This window comes from Barbatula barbatula, assembly GCF_947034865.1.
Source record: "Barbatula barbatula genome assembly, chromosome: 15".
Lineage (NCBI taxonomy): Eukaryota > Metazoa > Chordata > Actinopteri > Cypriniformes > Nemacheilidae > Barbatula > Barbatula barbatula.
In genome coordinates, this window is record NC_136778.1 from 20543831 (window position 1) to 20563967 (window position 20137).

General features: G+C 39.0%; 1 protein-coding gene across 2 annotated transcripts in view; it reads left to right on the top strand.

Annotated features, from left to right (window-relative positions):
* Window positions 1-18382, top strand: part of nrxn3b (neurexin 3b) — a 211875-nt gene extending 193493 nt beyond the window's left edge. For both annotated transcript variants that reach the window (XM_079475144.1, XM_079475145.1), the window contains 2 exons: window positions 3869-3947; window positions 14358-18382. In XM_079475144.1, coding sequence (XP_079331270.1) covers window positions 3869-3947; window positions 14358-15319 — 1041 coding nt within the window. In that variant the 3' untranslated portion in view covers window positions 15320-18382. The remainder of the gene's footprint in view (window positions 1-3868; window positions 3948-14357) is intronic.
* Window positions 18383-20137: the final 1755 nt, after the last annotated feature.

Here is a 20137-nt window from a genome sequence, read left to right on the forward strand (position 1 = left end):
CCACCCGACGCGAAGCTGCCGTGGATTATCCCGCTTATACCATGGTCATTATTTACAGTGTCATTTTTGACCAGACAGGTGAAAATAACAGTAACAGTGCCAATAACAATCTTTGTCAGTTTTTTTTCAAATGTTGATCTAACTGACTGGAACTACCCATGCATGAAACGGTTTAATGCACACCTTCCAGCCAATCAGAATCAAGTATATAAACAGACCACGGTATGATGATGTAATTCTACAGGCTGTAAAAAAAAGTTAAATTACACAAATAAACTGCTAATTTACAAGTTGGGTGAAAAACAGTTTTTTACGGGATGTTTGTACAGTAAGAATGTGCGATAGGAATTCATGCGAGATCACCACCTCGTGAAGCAATTACGTTTTCCCTAGCAGATCTAGTCAACTGTGAACTGTCACTTTAAGTACAAACTGCTTCATATAAACAGAAAACATTGCTTGTGTTCATCAAGGAGATCTGCGATACTATCCTTCACCCCAGACTCCTGTAGGACACTCAGCGAAGGTGACATTAACCAGACAACAATATCATTCCGATCTTGCTTTTTCTTTCCGACCATCCCAGACAACGGGTTTGAACAGAAAGACCTTTGGCAGGCCGTTGACAAGGATAGGGCCTTACGCCATCGATTCTGTGTAATACAAGCTTTTCTCGTGTCTCTCTGTCAAAGCCAAGATCTGACATGATAATGCAGATCAGAAGTGACCCGATCGAAACGTACACTTCCGAAGCCGCGATGGCTATCTTGGTAGGAATGGAATGACAGAAGGGTGAAGTAGAGCGAGAGAGCGAATGGTTGTTTCTGGAAGCTTTCAGATTGTAGTGGTGAAAGTCGTCTTATATCCTGCACGCTCTTGTCAACCTTCTTTCAGAAATTGGAGTGTTAGAGAAATACGAGAACATTTTTAAAACACTGGCTTGAACTGCCGAGGTCATGCTGCTGACCGGGATGCCTCTATTATGGGTCATTGCGGCTATCAAAGATGACGTGACCTCTTCGCCAAGCGGCTGTACATTCTCTATCACCTCAGCACACAGCTCGTGTCTAGTCTCTCAAGATTCTATTCTTTGTCGGTTCTGTGAGTGAAAGGGGAAATGCATGGACAATGATTCTCACACAAAATGGAAATTATATGCTCCCAAAATTAAGTTTTGTTTGGCATGGAGATTTTTTGACGAATTTGGAGCCAGCTGTGAAATAATTTTTTATAAAGCCCACCAGCCAGGGACCATAGATTTGATGTTGCTGCTAAAATAACAGACTTAAACGTGCTGTGTATTCTATAATTGTTATTACTCAATAACTTCCCATTATATAAAGTATACGCTGTACATTCTCTTTGCAGCTTTTTATTGACAGTGTTGTGGTATATTTAGGAAAACACGGCACTTTCTTTGTGTCAGGGAATGTTTTCGACACAATACAATTCCCAGATTCCCAGACTAAAGATTTTGCTATTCACTCCAATGGCTCCATTTAGTTGATCTCATGAAATGATTTCATGCCCTCTAGCACAGTCACTAATGAGATGCTAGGTTATATCCAGCTTGCATTTTTGTTTTCAAGTTAGATTTATTGTTTGTTTGCATGAATTTTTGCATTTCCCTTGTCGACTGTTTTTAGCATACTGTACCGTATAGCTTATCACATAACCAACATTATATAATTTTTATTTGAACACAAATAATATCCGTTGCTTTCCCGTACCTAAGTAGCTGTTTGTCGCCAATCCGAAATGCTCGAGTTTGCCCTCGTGGTTTTGCTATGTTCAAAGACAATAGATGATGAGACATTAGTGGCATCTCTTTGAGGTGTTACAGACTGGACTGGCCTGTCCTCTGACACCACTTCTGTGGCTAGTCATGCACAGACACATCGGTCAGGCTCTGCTGTGATTTCACACTCCACATACAGTGAACAGCAGTGAGGAACTATGGGAGGTATTGACCGTCCGCTTTCACGGGTCCACCAATTCCACATGTGCTGGTAATGTGACAGTATCACATCTTTGTTAACTCATTCCCCGCCAGCCTTTTCTTTAAGTTGCCAATAAGCGCCAGCCTTTTTGAACATTTTCGCTCAAATTTGATGGCCCACAGTACATTTTCTGTAATTAAAATATGGACAAACAATATACCAAGTCTTTGCTTTTAAACAAAAGAAACCGTGTTCTTCTATCTTCATATTTTTATTGTTTATCACCTCTCAAATGTGGCCAGGTTTCTTCCAAAACTGTCAAGACTCCATCCAGATTAGACTCAGAACAATGATTAAATACAGATGAAATGTTTACCCAAAAAACAGATCAAATTTATACGTTCTAGATTCAGAGATTGCCGTGATAACTCGTCTTTTGGCAGGGAACCATTGCATTTTAAATGACGAGATAACTCGTCAATGGCGGAGATAGAGTTAACTGTCTGTCGGCTTGGCTGGTCTGCTGTTGTTTTGAGCGTTACCCGATCCCCAGAATTTTGTGCTGGTGTAGCTGGTGGACTTCACTGTAATTTACAGAATTCTACCGTAAAATAACAGGATTTCCTGTAAAATAACATATAATATAACATTTTCTTAAATTCTGTATAGTTCAAGTTTTAATGGACATTATATGCTGTAATCCTGTAAAATTTCGCTTTTTTAAATGTAAAATAACAGGAAAAACTTCTTTACTTTACAAACAAAACATTTATATATTTTCTGCTGCTCTAGATCTGGCTCGGAATATTAATGTTTTTACCTATATTTACATTTCTTACAGTGTAGTTTTGTTTCTTTTACAAGCACAACACGGATAGGAAAGCTGCTCAGCTGTTTTGGCCAAGATTTTGTTGAGTACTATATAGTATATTGCTAAAATTCATTAGCCCTAGAACTCAGAGGGAATGATGAGTTAATAACACACTGATAAAGCCTCTAACCCTGTTCCTAACCCCAGTCCCAAAACCTCGGTCATGTAACCATCCTTAATCCTCAACCTTAAACCACATCTCTAAAGCTTTCCCTAGCCCACATGCTCAACCCAAATATAAAATGTAGATGTTGATCCACTCTGGGACTCTGAAGAAACCTGGTTGCGCGCACACATCCTTAACAACACACAACAAGCTGGCCAACTTTCATTGAATATATACTGTAATACAACATCAACGAAGAGTGGCGAAGACAGCAATCTGTGCGAATTCACTTTAAGATGTTTCCACCTTCAAACTATTATTACAAATGGACTTCTCCACCAGACAACATCCTCTCCACCCTTGCACGCCGGCATTCATCCAGGCTCCAGCCGAGCACTGTTTCATTAGCCTGTCAAACTCAATAATTGTTAGAACCCGGTCCTCTCACCCGGCACTGCAAACTCAATCAGCGCTATGATTTCATAAACCTTGCTTTGTGACAGGGTTTATTTTATCAGAGCGCCCATCCACTCCGATTAACGTACGGTGCGCACACACAGGGGTGAAATACAACACCGCGACAGTGAGTCCGGGCTGGGGAAGGCGGGGGCAAGGGTGCTCATAAATCAGAATTGTGGGATACTGGAAGGTGCTGATGAGCCAGCAGAAGGCGAGCGTCCTGAAACAGTGATGATCTGTGACGGCCCATGAGAAGCTGAAGATGGTAGAAGATGTATGAGTAGTCAGCTACCATAAATAAACCCAGATAAAAAAACAAAGCTGACATTTCAGTCCTCGGTCCGCTTCCCTTGAGAAACGAGGGAAGGAAGTAAAATATAATGCCTGTTGAGATGATGTGTTTTCATTGGTTTTTACCCATGACCATCTGTGTTGGCGGACTCGCCGTCATTTAAACATTTGTTCTTTTTGTTTTGTCTTCACCTGCCGCAGACGACGGACGACATTGTGTCCTCGGCAGAATGTTCCAGTGATGACGAGGACCTGGAGGAGTGTGATGGGGGACACACAGGTGGGATGGCTGTGTTATTATTGTGCTTGCTTTAATCTATCTCTCCTCTTTGAGTTGCAACCGAGGGTTCCCCCTCTCAAAGCATCACCCCATGACAACACTGTGTAACTCCAAAATTTCAATGTTTCAAGCTCCAAAAGCATTACGTGACGCAAAACTCAAGTGATGCAAAAAGCATTTGGACACCTTAGTGACACCTTAAATGCCTTGATGTCATTGCATAAGACATGACATACAAAACAAATGGTGCTAGGCTGCAACAAACATTTTTTCATCATTTTTGTCGTAGAATTTCTTATTTTACTAGTTATAGCAGAGCTTAAGAGTGTATTTAAGCAGGAATCCCATTAAAGTTCGCTTGATATTCTGTTCTATTTTATCTAAAGCTGCCAGGCAGCGTACTGAATTGATTATTTGTGATTATAGTCTGGACAAATCTGAATTTACAATTTTGAGTAAATAAGATTCACAATATTTTGGAGGTGGGTATTGTGCCTACCAATGTGAAAATGAATTCTTTAAATTCCATTGCCTAATTTCATTGCATTGCTGTCTAAGATATTGATTCCTGAAGCTCAGGAGGTTAAATTGGAAACTTGAATTGTTCATTTGGAGACGAAGCTTTACATTAAAAATATAAAGGCATTTAAAATCGAAAATTGCTGTTATAGCTGTTCTCAGGCTAACTCTGTGTTTTTAATGTACAGAGGCCGAGCAACCGTGTGTAACTTATCACGTTAACAATGAAAAATATGTTTTTACTTGAAATTTTCTTAAAATAGCAAGTGTCAGAGATGAATATTTGATCTAAAGCAATGACCTTGAGATGTTAGTGTCACTTAGTGTCCAAAAAGTGCCTATTACTCTTTATATGATAAAATCCTATAAATCTGGAAACGTTGGGCTTATCATGGTTACACGTGATTATGGGGCTGAACATCACTAGCATGGTTGTGCATTATACTAATTTTGTCCTCTCAGCAATGAACTGAGAGTCAAACTTTACGAAAAAGGTACAAAATTAGTATCAAACTCCATGTTGTTCACTGTGATGCTTCAAAATGTATCAGTACTGTACACGATGGGTTTATTGCAGTGCGTGTGTGGTCGTGCGTCTTTGACAGATGATACATTTTGACACGTTTACAAATCAACAAAAACAATGCTTTCGGCATAACGATTTCTGATGTGTAGCTGAACTAACTGCAACGGAAACTATTTTTCCTTCCTGTTTGTTCCTTTGTTTCCTCACTTTGAAGGCTTGCCTTACGTTAAAGCATTCTAATAGAGAACAGATATCCTCGAATTTCTGTGCTCATCCTTCTCCACACATACCGTAGCCTCAAGGTTAGACAAGCTTTACCCCGCTTAAAAAGATGAACCGCGATGCATACGTTAATGTGGTCGAGCTAATCCGTGTTAGCATTTTGGAGCAGTGGTCCTCAACTAGTGGGTCACAAGCCAAAAAATTTTTCGTTTACAGCAATATCTAACCCTGACTAAAAAACCTGCACTTCAAGAATATCTTTGTTAACCTTTGATGCTGTGTTGGATTGACGTCCAATGTCAAATCTGGGATCCAAAGCCAGTTGAGAACCACTGTTTTAAAGAACTTGGGCTTGGCTGTAATTTTCAGACCCTCACCGCCAGTTGAGACGAAACCCTGCTGTTGATTTTATTGCTTACTAGTCCATTATGGATGCAAGTCTTGTTTGGTTTATGAAACTTAAGTGGTTGGCTTGCCGCCCCATGCGTGCACCTTTCAACCAAAAGACCTTTAATTGATTCAAAAGGCCTTCGTTGCAGTAATTAATGCCCATGAATTTACTTCAAACTGCACTCAGCTTCATACTACGCAAATGACCTGCGCCGACTACATTTGAACCCTCCACTCACAATTATACCAATTAAAACCACGTTAGCCGCTATTGCGTTTCGTTTGTATTTTTGTACAATATCTAATTGTGTTTTCCACATTTTTGAGCGTGTCACGCACACTTACCTCACAGGCTAGCGTCCATATGGTCCGTCATTACCTTTGACTTTACAGATGGCCCTTGTTTAGTTGTTTATTTAACGACATTTATTTTCCGCCAACTTACAAGGTCACTCTGCTCATTTTAGAAAATGTTCACCAAGTGCTAGCCGATAGCAAACCTGACAGCAGACAGTTTTGTTTCGATAAATGCTCCATAACTGTGTTAAACCTAATACCAGCCCAAAGTCCTCGGCAACAGGAAGTTCGCTATGGGACAGTTTGCAGTTTTATCTTTCATCTGTTCTCATCCGACATTCGATACGTGTACACTTAGCCACAAACCACCACGCTCATACGATTTCATGTCGACACAGAAATTCACGTTTTCAGTCTGACCTTCCCATCTCATTTCGTGGCATGATACATTTCTGTTTTGGTTGAACCTTTTTCCATGTGGAAATCATCTTCCTACCGTATCCTCTCTTTGACATCTCCGTTCATGTGCTTTATTTGCCTTATTTCCTAGAGATTTATTTTTTTGGGTTTAGATTTTTCGTTGATGTCCTCATCCCCCCATTTTCCAGGATTAAATCGTATCCTCTTGTTTCGTCTCATCTTGTGCCGCATGGAATTTTGGTGGTTGAAAAAAATCGAATTCTCCTCATGTTTTGTTACGTTTTGTGCCATATGGCTGAAATGAAACATCCCCACATTCTGAACGACAGGAAATGAAAGGCAACAAAATCTTTTCTTGCCATCATATATATATATATTTATATAGATATTTATTCATGCCCCGTACAGGCAACCCCCATTCTGTCTGAAGAAAGTTGTGTGTGAAAGAATGACCGCCCTCCCCACCCCTCCATTTCCCTTGTCATCTTTATTTCTGTGCCTTTCTGCATACACATGTCCGTTGGAATGCAGATGGCATAAAAAGAGTTTTATTGCCACAAAGTATATCTGTTTTTCTATTCTATTTGTTGCTACCGATCAGTCGCGTTTGTGGCATGCGTTGAGTGCAAACTAACCGACCCCCGGCAGGAGGTCCCCATCAACTCTAGCATGGATGTGACTGGCTTCATTTGGCATGCTTCTCCACCCATGAGTGTGCTAACAGGCTGTTGTGCATATCATCTGTATATGTGCTGCTGTCTTTGTCTTTGTGTATGTTACGTATGTCTGTCTGATGTCTTGCTGATTCTTGTGATTTCGCTCTATGTTTTGTGAAACTTTGGAACATGTTTGAACCCATGGGAATTCCACAATACGGCCAATGACAAACAAATCCGAGAGTGACGTGTGTCTATTTCTTCTATGTCCAAATGATTTCTTTTATCCCAGGCTAATACGCAAAGAATCATTCTTAGGTTATTTTCCCAAAAGTGTGTAAACACTAAAGAGTCAACTACATATTGCAACCATTGGCACATAAGGACAGTGTTACGAAAACCTGTTTGCAAATAATTTTTTCTGTGGATGCTAGTGAAGCAGAAATGCTGAAACCCTTCAGCCTACAAATAAGCATCATTCATGTTTGACAAGATCACAAGAGCCAACTCTCTGTTTGAAGACTAAAAATAAACCCAGCCGACAAAAGACAACTGACACGGTTTTGACAGAAGATCCTTGATGTTTGAATCAAAAAGGAGAAGATCTCCCACTAGTGTCGTTCACAAGAAGAAATGGCCCGCTTTAATGCTAAAATGATGTTGTGTCAGTAAGATCCCTGAAGTTTTCATCTTGCTGTCATGCACATCAGGTGATTAAGACAGAAAGCCTGTCCTCAAAGCGTAGCATTAGTCAGGCGAGCACCAAGATGTGGTACCTAGATCGTCTCTGGCACAGTTTCCATGTAGTCAGGCCCCGTTGGGCTGGTTGTCACTTTGGAACAGCTCTTAAAGGTTATTTAGTTGACAAGTCGAGCTTGCAAGAAGGTTAGCTTAATGGCCATACAACAAATCGAGCGTCAAACAGCAGTCACATGCCTTCGGCTGATGGTGTCAATTTGACACCTGGGGTCGCACGGGGATATGAAGGATTAGCAGCAATCTGTGACATGCCAGGGCACGAGATCCCCAAGTGAGACATATAAACAAACCGGAGGAAACAAAACCAATAGGCAGCCACGAGAAGCTTGTCATGGCCACTAAAGACTACAGCCGGAAAAGTCCGATTTAGTTGACCCCTTGCGTAGCCTCGTCTTAAAAACATCGACCAGGCCTGCACTAGCAACTGCTTTTTGCCACTGTGTCACCTTGTGAGTTTTTTGACAATTTCAAGTATCCCTAATAGTACACGTACAGCTCGGAGATGACTATTTAATATCTGCATTTACATCTTCAAGACGTTTATTTTTTATTGTTTTCTCATCGGCAATACATCTCAGACGTCTCCTGTCAGATGTCATATAGACATCTTTAAGAATGTATGTAAAACTGCCTTTTTTAAGATATTTTTATGCCGCAGATGTTTTCCAGATCTTTAGCAGACATATTACAGACATACATGTGCTATATGGGATAAGGCTATGAAGGTCCTGTGATAAAATCAAAATATTTAGCCTTAAAAATGTCTTACAGTCCAAAACACTGAGAGAATTTGCATTTAGAAGATACAAGTATTCAAAAAACATACGTTTGACTTTTCATCAGATTCCAAACTGTGATGTGAATGAAAAGCTATTGGCTATTTGAAAAAGATGTTCCACCCCTCACGAAAAATGATGTTAACACATCAAACAAAGCGACGTGCTTCAGTGGTTCTTTATATGAAATTTTACAGAAATGACCCCACAATGACTTTGGCAAAAAAGTAAAATCATAAAATATGGAGATCAAGGTTTCAGGAGGATAGCAGTGATATGGGGGTTTTCTCGTATAAATTAACTGTGTTAATCCAAATTTAACAAAACAGAATTTTACTTTAATTTAACAACTTTTTGAAGAAAAAATGAAATAAGTGCAAATACTGAATGGGGGCCAGTTTTTGTCTCCGTTTGTGTGGATAGATACTGCGTGATTGTTTACCTCAGCATTCTTCGTGCCCTTCTCATTTCCCGATTTCTATTCTGTGCGCTACTGATGAGTTAGCAGAGGTGAGGAGAACCGCAGCGGCCGCGCCACACAAAAGGATTTGGCTGCGGCGCTCCTTCTGAAGCGCGGGGGCCGGCTCAGGCAGCCTTCTCTTTCAGGGGATCAGGCAGGTTTAGCCCCGCGCACCTGCGGCATTCATCACCGTTTGCGTAGACTCAGCGAAAGCAGGATGGTCACGGAGGTTGGGCACAGATATCTGACAGCCAGATTTGATTTGCCCTGCGAAAGAGAGGACTGCTGTGAATGTCAGCTGTTACGCTCCATTTAGTTTGTTTTGCATCCTCGGAAAGTTGCACTGAACGGTGAAATGTTGCTCTGACGGTGCTTTTGAAGTCTTGAGAACGCTAAGAAAGAGGGTGGCACCTCAGATTTGTTTACAAGAATTAGCTTCTGTAAGCACACGGAGAGAACACCGCAATCTGGCGAAGCTTAAGGCTTAATGCAGTATGGAAGTGTTTGCTATGTAATGGAGCTCAGCCCAGAGAACATTTCCTCCCTTCTTTAAAACAAACATAGTCCCCTGAGACAAGCACGCAGTGTTTGCGCTGAATTATTACACTGTGAAAATTATCGTTGCTTGTTAATCGCTAATGCGAGATTAATGTATTTACTGAGACACGGGGTTGTCCTCCGTGGCGCATTCTTTATGCCTGTGGTTCGGGTAGATGCTTTCATCTTGATCATCCCAAAATGAACCCATTAGCTCAGGACGGCCTAGGGAATCACTGAGACGTATTAAAGACGTCTGAGATACAACGATTGTAGTTCAATTAACGTATAAGTAATTTGCCTTTTATGTTACTGAATGTATTCATCTCTCTGCACTTTGTGGCTGCGTACTCGTATGAAATAGTTGTAGGTAAAACTATTGCCTATTCTTGTGAATTATATTATGGAAATCTTTGAAACATCACTGTCGGTGAATTTTGGCCAGAAATGGCTAATTTGGTGTGAATTCACTGGTCGTTTAATATCATTTGGCGGTTTCCTCAAGCGTAGCCATTAAATTGTATTGCAGACAGGCTTTTTAAGTCCTATATAATAAGCTCCATCTGCGACAAGTGTACGTTCATATAGCGTTTGTTGCGTCAGACTATATAGCCCCACCCACAAAGAAATCTCATTGGTCCTAAATCCCACTCCACAAAACTTTATTAAACGGCAATACTCGGTTCAATTATAAGACTTAAATTTTCCAAAGTCCTAATGTTGAAAATGTACTGAAAAAACACCTGGGAGAGAAATATTGTGATCTGTTCAGCTCAGATGCCTTTTTGTGGAATTCCCGGCGTTTACTGTCATTAATGTTGAGCGAACGGCTGTTGGTTACACGATGATTTCTGCACAAAATCTACATTCTAAATGACCAATATTTTATTAAAAGACACTGTGTTTATGTATGCGGTGCTGATGAGATTCAATTGATCTGTGTTCATCCAGTATCCCACAGCCTTCGGCCCATGTGTTTCTCTAGATGAGCTCTCCTGATCCCAGCTTGCAGTGCTGTGATTCTACTTTCCCTAAATGCAACTTGTTAAAAGCATGACTTCACCTTGCAGTACGAACTAAAACCAAAAAGTGATTTTCCTCCTTTTCCCAAAACCAACCGCCTTTGCGCTGTCAAGCTACTAACAACAGATTGACAGAAGCAAAACTAATAATGGTATTATTAGTTGGAAAGGTGGTGACTGTATGATGTCCCTCCTCAGAATGTGCTTTTACAGTGTGAGAATTTTGATGTCCAATTGTTTGTTTGTTTATTTATCTGTTATTTTTTCCTTTTAATGCTTTTTGTTTGCTTACACATGTATACATATACAGTTGTATATACCGTACATAAATGTTCTCCATTTATTTGTATGTGTACAGTATATATGTGTGTGTATGTATATAGTTTGCTTATCCAAAACAGAATTCTATCCAAAATGCTGTTTTTGCGTAGAGTTGTGTATAGTTTGTAGAAATGTTAAAGTGAGCCATGTTTAGTAATGAAGTGATTCATTGGCGCTTCATTGGCGAAGTTAAATTATTTTTGGATGGAATTCTCTTTGTTCAAATAACAATATATAGTAGTATATAAGTATCAAAACTTTGACTTTTATTTTCATTCTTGTTTCTTGTTTAGTTACTTTTTTCTGGATTAGTTGGTCAGTATCAAAACGAATTGCTATAGGACTATGTTAGTAACGCGTGTATATATTGCTACGTATACATTTATATTTGTTTGTCAAGGAAAAAACAAGATTATAATTTCTCACAGATATAAAAAAAACTAATCCCAGCCCGTCAATTCGGCACTGGTCAACCCGGGCAAATTGTGAAACTGCATGGGACAGAAGTTGCAGCTTAGGGTCTGTAAGAGTGTCAGTCTTGAGTGCTATTTGATCTGGTAGATGGGCATGTATATGCTCATTGTTTGTATATCCCCATCCCTTCCTTACAGCCCAAAGCTCTATTGCCGCCCGACCGCTTCGTACCACCCTTACATGGACATGGCAACTGACGTTCACGTTCACTTCCATCTATGTCATTTCCTACCTAGTCTGTTCATAGACCCCTCCTTCTCTTTCTCTTGCCCCTCCCCTTCTCTTAAAAACGGTAGAGTATGTACAGTCATTCAGTCGTTCAAGCATTCATATGTAACAAAAAAAAGACGCAGATAAAACAAAATGATCTAAAAGAAATGTAATGCAATGATGTACAGTTTTCTTTTGTAGAGAAAAAGGATTTATTTATCAAGAATGAGCAGAACGGTGACATTTATTTTCATGTCATGGTGTGTGAATGTATGTGTCGTTGCCTTCCTGTACCATCTTGTCTAAGAAAAAATTCTGATATATCAGATCGTAGGATAAATTGATTGCTTGAATCTTGTCGGATTAACCCCAAGCATTCTTACACAACTTTCTTTTGTACATTTTTTTCTTCCTGCCAAATTCATGCGGGCAATTTGTTGATGTAAGTCAAAGAACTGTTGCTATGCTTCCACACTTTGATGACTTTATTTTAAAGGCTTACCATTGTTTCAGACTAATTTCATTTTCTTTTTCTGTACCTACTACTCAACTCTTTGTGCCTTTGGTTTGCGAATGTTTCTGGTGTTTTTGATCTTACCATTTACCAATTGTTTGCATTGCTTTTTCACTTTTCTTTCCTGTACTTTTCTTTTGGTTCGTTGTTTGAGACCTGCGTTGCCTTACAGTGCCCTTTGTTGTTTGTAAGTCTGCAATGTAATCGGCAAAGCCACCCTGGCATGAGTTCAAGCAGTTTTTACCAACATCTGGATGATTCTTGCTTTACAATAAAAGGATTATTATTGTTGTCATAATGGACCTCATTCTTGAAACACAAGCAGAACCAATCTATTGTTCGTAAACTGAAGGTTTGCGTATTGTTTGACAGCCAATTCGTTCTGCTGGTGGTTCATTAATCTAACCAAATTTCCATTAGATCGTTTTACGAACAATTTATAGTCACGTTTGTCCTGATCATTTTATTCAACGACCTGCGCAGTGTGTTAAAATGACATCCTCGAGATCCATCCGTATATACAGTACTGCACATTCAGGTGTTGTTGAATCTGTGACTTGTGCCATTGTGCCAGTTTCATAGAAACTGTCAAAAGGCAATTGGCTTTCATCTCAAGCGTGACAGACTCAAAAGAGGAGACAAGTAAAACGGCGATTTTTCCACAGTTTCCATAAGCCGCACTGAAAATTAGAAATCTCGGTGCAATAATTGTATTTTTCGTAATTGCTCCATATATTACTCTCTCCATTGGTCTGATGTTCGTCAGTTTAACAAGACACCAAATTTACCAAACCTAAATGAATTAGACATTTCACTTATCTCTACATTACTATATATTATAATACTTAATATAAAGACTAGAAACTTGTTGAGACTTGCACATGTATCTTTTACGTTTTTGGGCCTGATTCATGCAAAACAGGTAACAGTTCCTGATCGTAAAGTTTGTTGGGTTGTGGAAGACGTTAAAGTGCGCTCAACTACACCATTCGTCTGGATATTAATTAATTGAGCCAGGCAAAAAGCGCCTGGCTTTTTGAGAATAATATGCTTAATAAGCCTTGTTTAAATAGAGAGTAAACACATATATGCTAAAGGTATTTACTTTAAATGTAAATTCCGAAAGAGTTTTCTCCGCACATTTAGTGTCTTTTTCGTTTGGCTTGCAGGCAGGTAATAAACAAGATAAAGGAGTTCAATCATGTCTAACAGGGGTGCCCACTAAAAGATGTTGTTTTTATAGGGGGACCAAGGACCGGTTGCAAGAAACCCCTTAAGATAGGAAAACCCTTAGTGGCAATACTGTTACGATTAGAATTAAGGGTTTTCTTAACTTGAGGGGTGTCTTGCAACTGGACCAAAAGGCAAAACAATTTATATAAAATGTTGTTAATAAAATATGGAAAAATGATACTAATTATATTCAGTTCAGTGCAACAGAATCAAATGTTTTACTGTTTATTGGAGGCTGTCAAATGATTAATCGCGTTTAATCGCATTCAGAATAATTTTTTTGTGTTTACATAATATATGTATGTGTACTCTGCATATTAATTTTGTATTCAACAAACAAAAAAATCACATTTTCTATTAATTGAAATGAAATATAAACGTTTACTAATCGTTCTATTTTTCATAAATATATGCATGTATGCATTTGTGTTTATGAATACAAAATGAATATGAGCAGTACTAGACATATATTATATAAACACAAACTTTTATTCTGGATGTGATTAATCGCGATTTATTGTTTGACGGCCCTACTACTTATCCAAATAATGTTTAGTTCCAGAATACTATAATGAAGTATTGAAGTATTGAACTCTGTAGCCTGTTTTTATGAAAACAGCAGATAAAGCATAGAATGGCTGAGGCTAAATGTGGTATTTCCAGAAACCTTAGATTTGACATTATTTTTCAAAAATAAATGTATCTGAGGGACCTCTCTTAGGGCCTTATAGGGGTCATTGATCCCCTCTGATTCCAAAAATTTAACAATTTAGTCTAATTTTGTGAATGTGTCCCTTTTGAAAAGGGTCAGTTGAATAAGCCAATAGAAAAGCTCAAAGCCCTGCATGTCCCTTCAAGCCTTTTGACACAACGAACCTTACATTTCCATGATCTCTTTCAGTTCTTTTTTCATCTTGATTTATTTGACCATTGATATAGATGAGTGTTTTTGTCATATTGTTTTTCAAAATTTCTTGCTTTGCTCTACTTGGTCATGTGCAATTGACTCTTTGTGAGCAGCATAGAGTTTTCTTGAACGGACTCTAATTTCCTCTCTTCTTTTTTGCTTCCCAGGAGGGGAGTTAGTCATCCCCATTCTAGTTGAGGATCCCATAGACATCCCTCCCATTTCCACTCGAGCCCCTTACATCCCTTTTCCCCCAACCCTTCACCCCGTCCTCACCATTATTGAAACCACCAAAGAGTCCCTGTCAATTGCCACCGAAGCGGGGGTACCTTGCTTGTCGGACCGAGGCAGCGATGATTGTGATGATGATGGTGATGATGATGATGATGATGGTGATGGCTTGGTTATATCGGGTTTTGGCTCAGGGGAGGCCTTCGACTCGAGCCTCCCCCCCACTGACGATGAAGATTTTTACACCACCTTCTCCCTGGTAACAGATAAGATCTTGACCACGTCGACCTACGAAGGCGGCTACAAAGCTCTCGCGCCCAAGTGGGAAGTAAAGGACTTTAAGCCTAGCAAGGCCTCTGAGGCAGGCAGGACTACGGTTGTCCCACCTCTGCCTGACCTCAGAAGCTCGGCATCGTCGCCTGTCACGCCTGGGACTGCGCCCAAAATCCCCGCCGGGAAAATGAACAACCGCGAGATCAAACCCCAACCGGACATAGTGTTGCTACCGCTCCCCACGGCTTACGACCCAGACGGCACCAAACCAAGAGGGCCGTACATCACCCAGCCCATGTTACGCACTATCCCCAGCGCCCTGCCCACAGTTCCAGGTATCAGGAGAGTGCCCCCTGGTGCCTCGGAGGTGATACGAGAGTCCAGCAGCACAACGGGTATGGTGGTGGGCATCATCTCCGCTGCCGCCCTGTGCATCCTCATCCTCCTCTATGCCATGTACAAATACAGGAACAGGGACGAGGGCTCGTATCAGGTAGATGAACAGAGGAACTACATCAGCAATTCAGCACAGAACAACGGCACTGTGGTGAAAGACAAACAACCCAGCACTAAGGGTGCCGGCAACAAGAGACCCAAAGATAAAGACAAGGAATACTATGTATAAAACAAAATCCCATAGATAAACATTTGAGAAATATTGGACTGGGAGCAGTCATTTCGCACCGAAAATGCTTTAAGAACTCAATCGCGCTGAGTCGAAATGGACCCATTTCCAAGTTCTGTGATTTGAAGCACACTTAAAACGGTAAACGTAGGGAGAAGGACTCTGGGGTTGTGGGACAGTACCAGTGTAAAATATCTCATCTTTACATTGCTACCCCTCAAGTGACTTTCGGAGGTACGAAAATCCTTGGTGTAAAAAAAGAGGAAAGAAAAAAAAAACAAAGCAACCCTTGTCCATCGTAATCCTGTACAAAACGACAATGATCATGGTCATGATTTTGGGCATGCATGTGACGTGTGTGATGTAGTACTGATATCTTTGCAAAGATGAGATTGGGAGGATGAGTTGTTGTGGAGACCAAGTGGGGAAATTTGCCATGAAACGCAGTACTTTCTTAACCCACGCTGGAGGAGAAACGATCCATTAGACAAATGGTGTTTTTAAATTGTGTTGGAATGTGTGTTTCAGGGGTTTACCGTGGAAAAGGACAGATTTACTTTTTCTAGTTTTTATCAACATTTTTGTCCTCCTTTAGCATTCTCATTTTTCCTTTAATTTCTTTGTCATTTTCTCTTTAGGTGTCTGTCAAAAAACAGACTCGCACTCACGTTCTGATTGAGCTCTGTCATGTGTAGCCAGATTCACCTTACGAATGGAATATTAGACATTCTGTAGTACATCATAAATTTCTGTCATAAATGCTCAAGTCATTTGCTTAACACATTTCATACCATATGGAGCAATTGTGAGTGAAGCAATGCACGACAGAGGGCTGGAATTGATTTTCTGAAGCTAAATCCAATGTGAACAAGTGTATATTTCATGTCACAGTCAACTGTGTCAAACAATAAATATGTTTACATATTTTGTTACATCATAACCGTTGTACTTTGTAGCTCATTATTCTACATGATTTGATTTTGATATTTTCGTACTCTTTCTGTACTTATTGAACATTTAGTTTAGTTTATTGTAGGTCGGACGGTGGGGTGCAAAAGTTTACGACCACTAATAATATGAATGAAAAAGTCAAATATAAGCTTTGAAATTATGCTGAGGATGGTGCAGCCTATGACTACATGGACACCAAAACGAAATTTGCATTGACAGTACATGCACTCTGTTGGCAGCTTACTTTCAACCCCAATATACATGCGGTTTAGTCAGTAACAAGGTTTCTTCTACCTTCCCTACAGAGTTTCCTTTAACCGTGTGGTTTCGTTATCTTACTCCCTAACCATGTGACTCCCGTGTCTACCTCGTAGTGTTGTCACAAAACCATAAACATATCTTAAAATACTATACCAGCTGAAGTATCACGGTACCATATATTATCCTGATACTGTGCCCTGTTCTGGTGATTCCTAATTAAAATCTACAAAATGAACCAAAAGGAACTAAAAACATATCTAGATGAATCAATCCCGGTTTTGAATACTTTCATATGATAAAATACAAGGCAATACATACAAATGGGATGAAGCAATCCACTTATAAAATACTGCAGTATACTTTAATACTTACTATAGTGAACTGTAGTACTCTAGTACAGTATTACTTCACTTCTTGTTGTATACTTTAAAGTAATTGGATAAACTGTAGTAAATATTCTGGTGTACTTTAATACTGTGGTTAGACTAAAACACTTAACTACAGTTTACAATCGTAAATACATAAGTATACTACAAATGTTTTTCATGTGGGAACAAATAGAATGTACAACATTTCAACTATACAGCAACATCGTGATAAAAGATTATTACGTAAAATAACTTAATAATAGTTAATAGTTAAATAATAGTTATTCCTGTAAAATTACATGGTTTACCCTGTTTTTCTTATAAATTCGCAGTCGTTTTCTGTAATTTGACAGTTTTTATTTTAATTTTGAATGTTTGAACAAATGCAAGGCAATGCAAAATTAAAAAAATTAGGACATTTTATGTGGAAAAATCTGTAAAAATACAATACAATTCTGTCAAATATGTTTTATTTACAGTGGATGTTTGAGCAAATGCAAGGCAACTTAAAATGTAATGTTTTTGGACAGTATATGTGGAAAAATCTGTACCCAAAAAAAAACAAATCAATGAAATTCTGTAAAATTGTTTTTTTTACATGTTTGAACAAATGCAAGGCTTTACAGAAACTAAAACAGCCAGTAGGTCATTCAATCGATTCGTTCACAATTTTAGAGAATAAAAATATGTTTAAAAATCAGCCTTATTTTGTTTACATGAAATCTTCCAACTTTTCATTTTTGAAATGCTACTTTGTGCAAAGACCCTGGAATAAACCGTTTTCATAAATGCATGTTAATGTTATCCATGCCAGCTTGAGTGCATGCTATCAATAATGCAAAAGCAGAAATACCAAATACTAACACATTTGTTCAAATTTTACTCAAATTACTCAAACAAAATAATTTGTTTTAAATTTGAAAATAATTTCCACTGGTGTTCTCAGACGTTTGAACCCCACTGCACATTGAGAAAGTGTTATGAAAGAGTATTGTTGGGTCAATCCATCTTGAAGGTTTTTTATAAGTCACATGAGTATTAGTAAAACTGGAAGACGTCAACGGATAGAAATTGCCCTCCTCACTTGTATCCAGGCTCCATGTTGCTGGTTATTTTACTCCCGGTTCTTTTTTTCAATTTAAACAAGGTTACAAGAGCTCCCATAATAAAGGTGGGTGATGGATTCACACTGCTGCCACATGGAGCTGAGGATGATTTGTTTTTTGTTTTTGTTTCGTTCGGTGTATTTATGATTTTTCATCATGTTCCGCTGTCATTGTGCAGTCTTTAGGTTTGTTGATTTATGACCGTTTGTGCTGGCAGTAGTTGGAATTTATCATCTTTTCTACTCATGTTTATTTCTTGTTTTGTTATCGCGGCACTCAGATTTGTGCGCCATCATTTTGTGTTCTTCGTTTCTCGGTTCGTCAATTATTGTTTTCACTCTTGACTTTCAGCTATGTCCAGCAATAAAATGTTCCCAATTGTTTTCAACGCTGTTGTTTGCCGTTTCTTAATAAACTGTCACTGAAATTACAGATTAAAAGAGTGTATACGGTTGTAGAAGTGAAAATTTCATTTATTGGTTCTCAGCTAAAAAAAAGTTTACCAATAATGTATAAACCTTCCAAGACCACATTCTCAGTTTTCAAAGTTAATATAAAATATAAAAAGGTCTAATACTGTATATATATATATCAAACTTCAATAAACTGCAGTGAATCTAGGTGCTGTTACCATGGAAATGGGAATCGTATGAAATGTGTACCTGCCCACTTCCACTGAAGCCTTGCGAGTAATGCAATGATGAGTCTAGACTCTGGTGTTATTTTTGGTAAATGTTTTACAATCATTTTAAATGTATTACTTTCAGGTTTTACACACCAAACTATTTGGCAACCAAACTTTTAAGTTTCAAAAGTTCCACTAACAAAATGAAACATCCGGAATGAACCAGATTTTCACAGATTGTTTTGTATATTGAATCTGTTTAGTATTATTGAGAAATGACCCTCATTGGTTCCTCGTGCTGTCCTCTTTCCTTCATCTGTTCTCTTAAAATACATGTACGAACCAACCATTTCAAGACATCGGTCATTTGATGTTTAATAACAGATTTGTTCATGTAACCCTGTCTTCTGCATAAAGAGTTGTCAGATCTTTATTGGCTATATATCCCTTACTGGCATGCAAGACTGTGGGCTTCATCTTTATGTGGGACCACTTGTCTATTACTTTTAAATTGGCCTATTTGGGAGATGTTGCTCCACGCAGAAGCTGCATCAATGTGGCAAATATAATGTGCATACACAGACTATTTAATGTTTTACAGAAACAGTTTGAATGTATTTGCAGAATTAGAAAACTATTTTTACTGACATGGATGTTTATTATGGATTTACATGAACAGCAGACCAGGGACTCACACTTGATGCCGATAGTTTCAATCCCTGACCTGTAGCCTGCACAAATCCAGATGCTGTCCTATAATCCAGTATTTTTACATCGGTTCTTCTTATTGGAGCACTTTTGCATAAAATCTAAAGTTCAACAACCAAGACCACCGAAAACGGCCGGCCACTCATGCTTTGGAGAAGAGGCTCTAATGGGATTATGACATTGTAATGCATATCGTATATTGTGATGAGAACAGTAGAAAGTAGTAATGGTTTACAACTCCATCTCTATTGACTGGTTAAGTAACTTTACTGACCACATTACTGATGGCACACCAACGACAGCTCAATAATCAATAATGCTATCAGTGTCTATAGCAGTTATTCAGGGTCTATTGTAAGTGACTTAGTGTAGACAGCAAGGTGTCATTCAGAAGCCTTACACACCCCAAGTGGAAACGTGGCAATGGACAATTATATTCTTCCCACTTTCATTATCTGCTCATTTATTTGACCGTCCCACTGCATTATTAAATGAAACATGGCCAGTGCATAATGTGATGTTGGGTTGTATCAGATCAGTGTTGTGGTTAATGTTGATTAATGAAACGAGAGCATGCAATCAGCCCTCATCATGCTGCAGCTGGAGCCCAAATGAAGCGTTTGATGAGCTCTCAGCACCGCTAATAAACGTCCGTTTCACGAGAGCCAGACGGAATTGTGGGAAGCTGCAATTACGAGCACCGAGTCAATGACACCTCAGATTGACGAGTTTAGCCAATCATTTTGTTCCCCAAAAAAACTAATGAAATTTGTTGCAGATTCCTGAGTATTGAAACAAA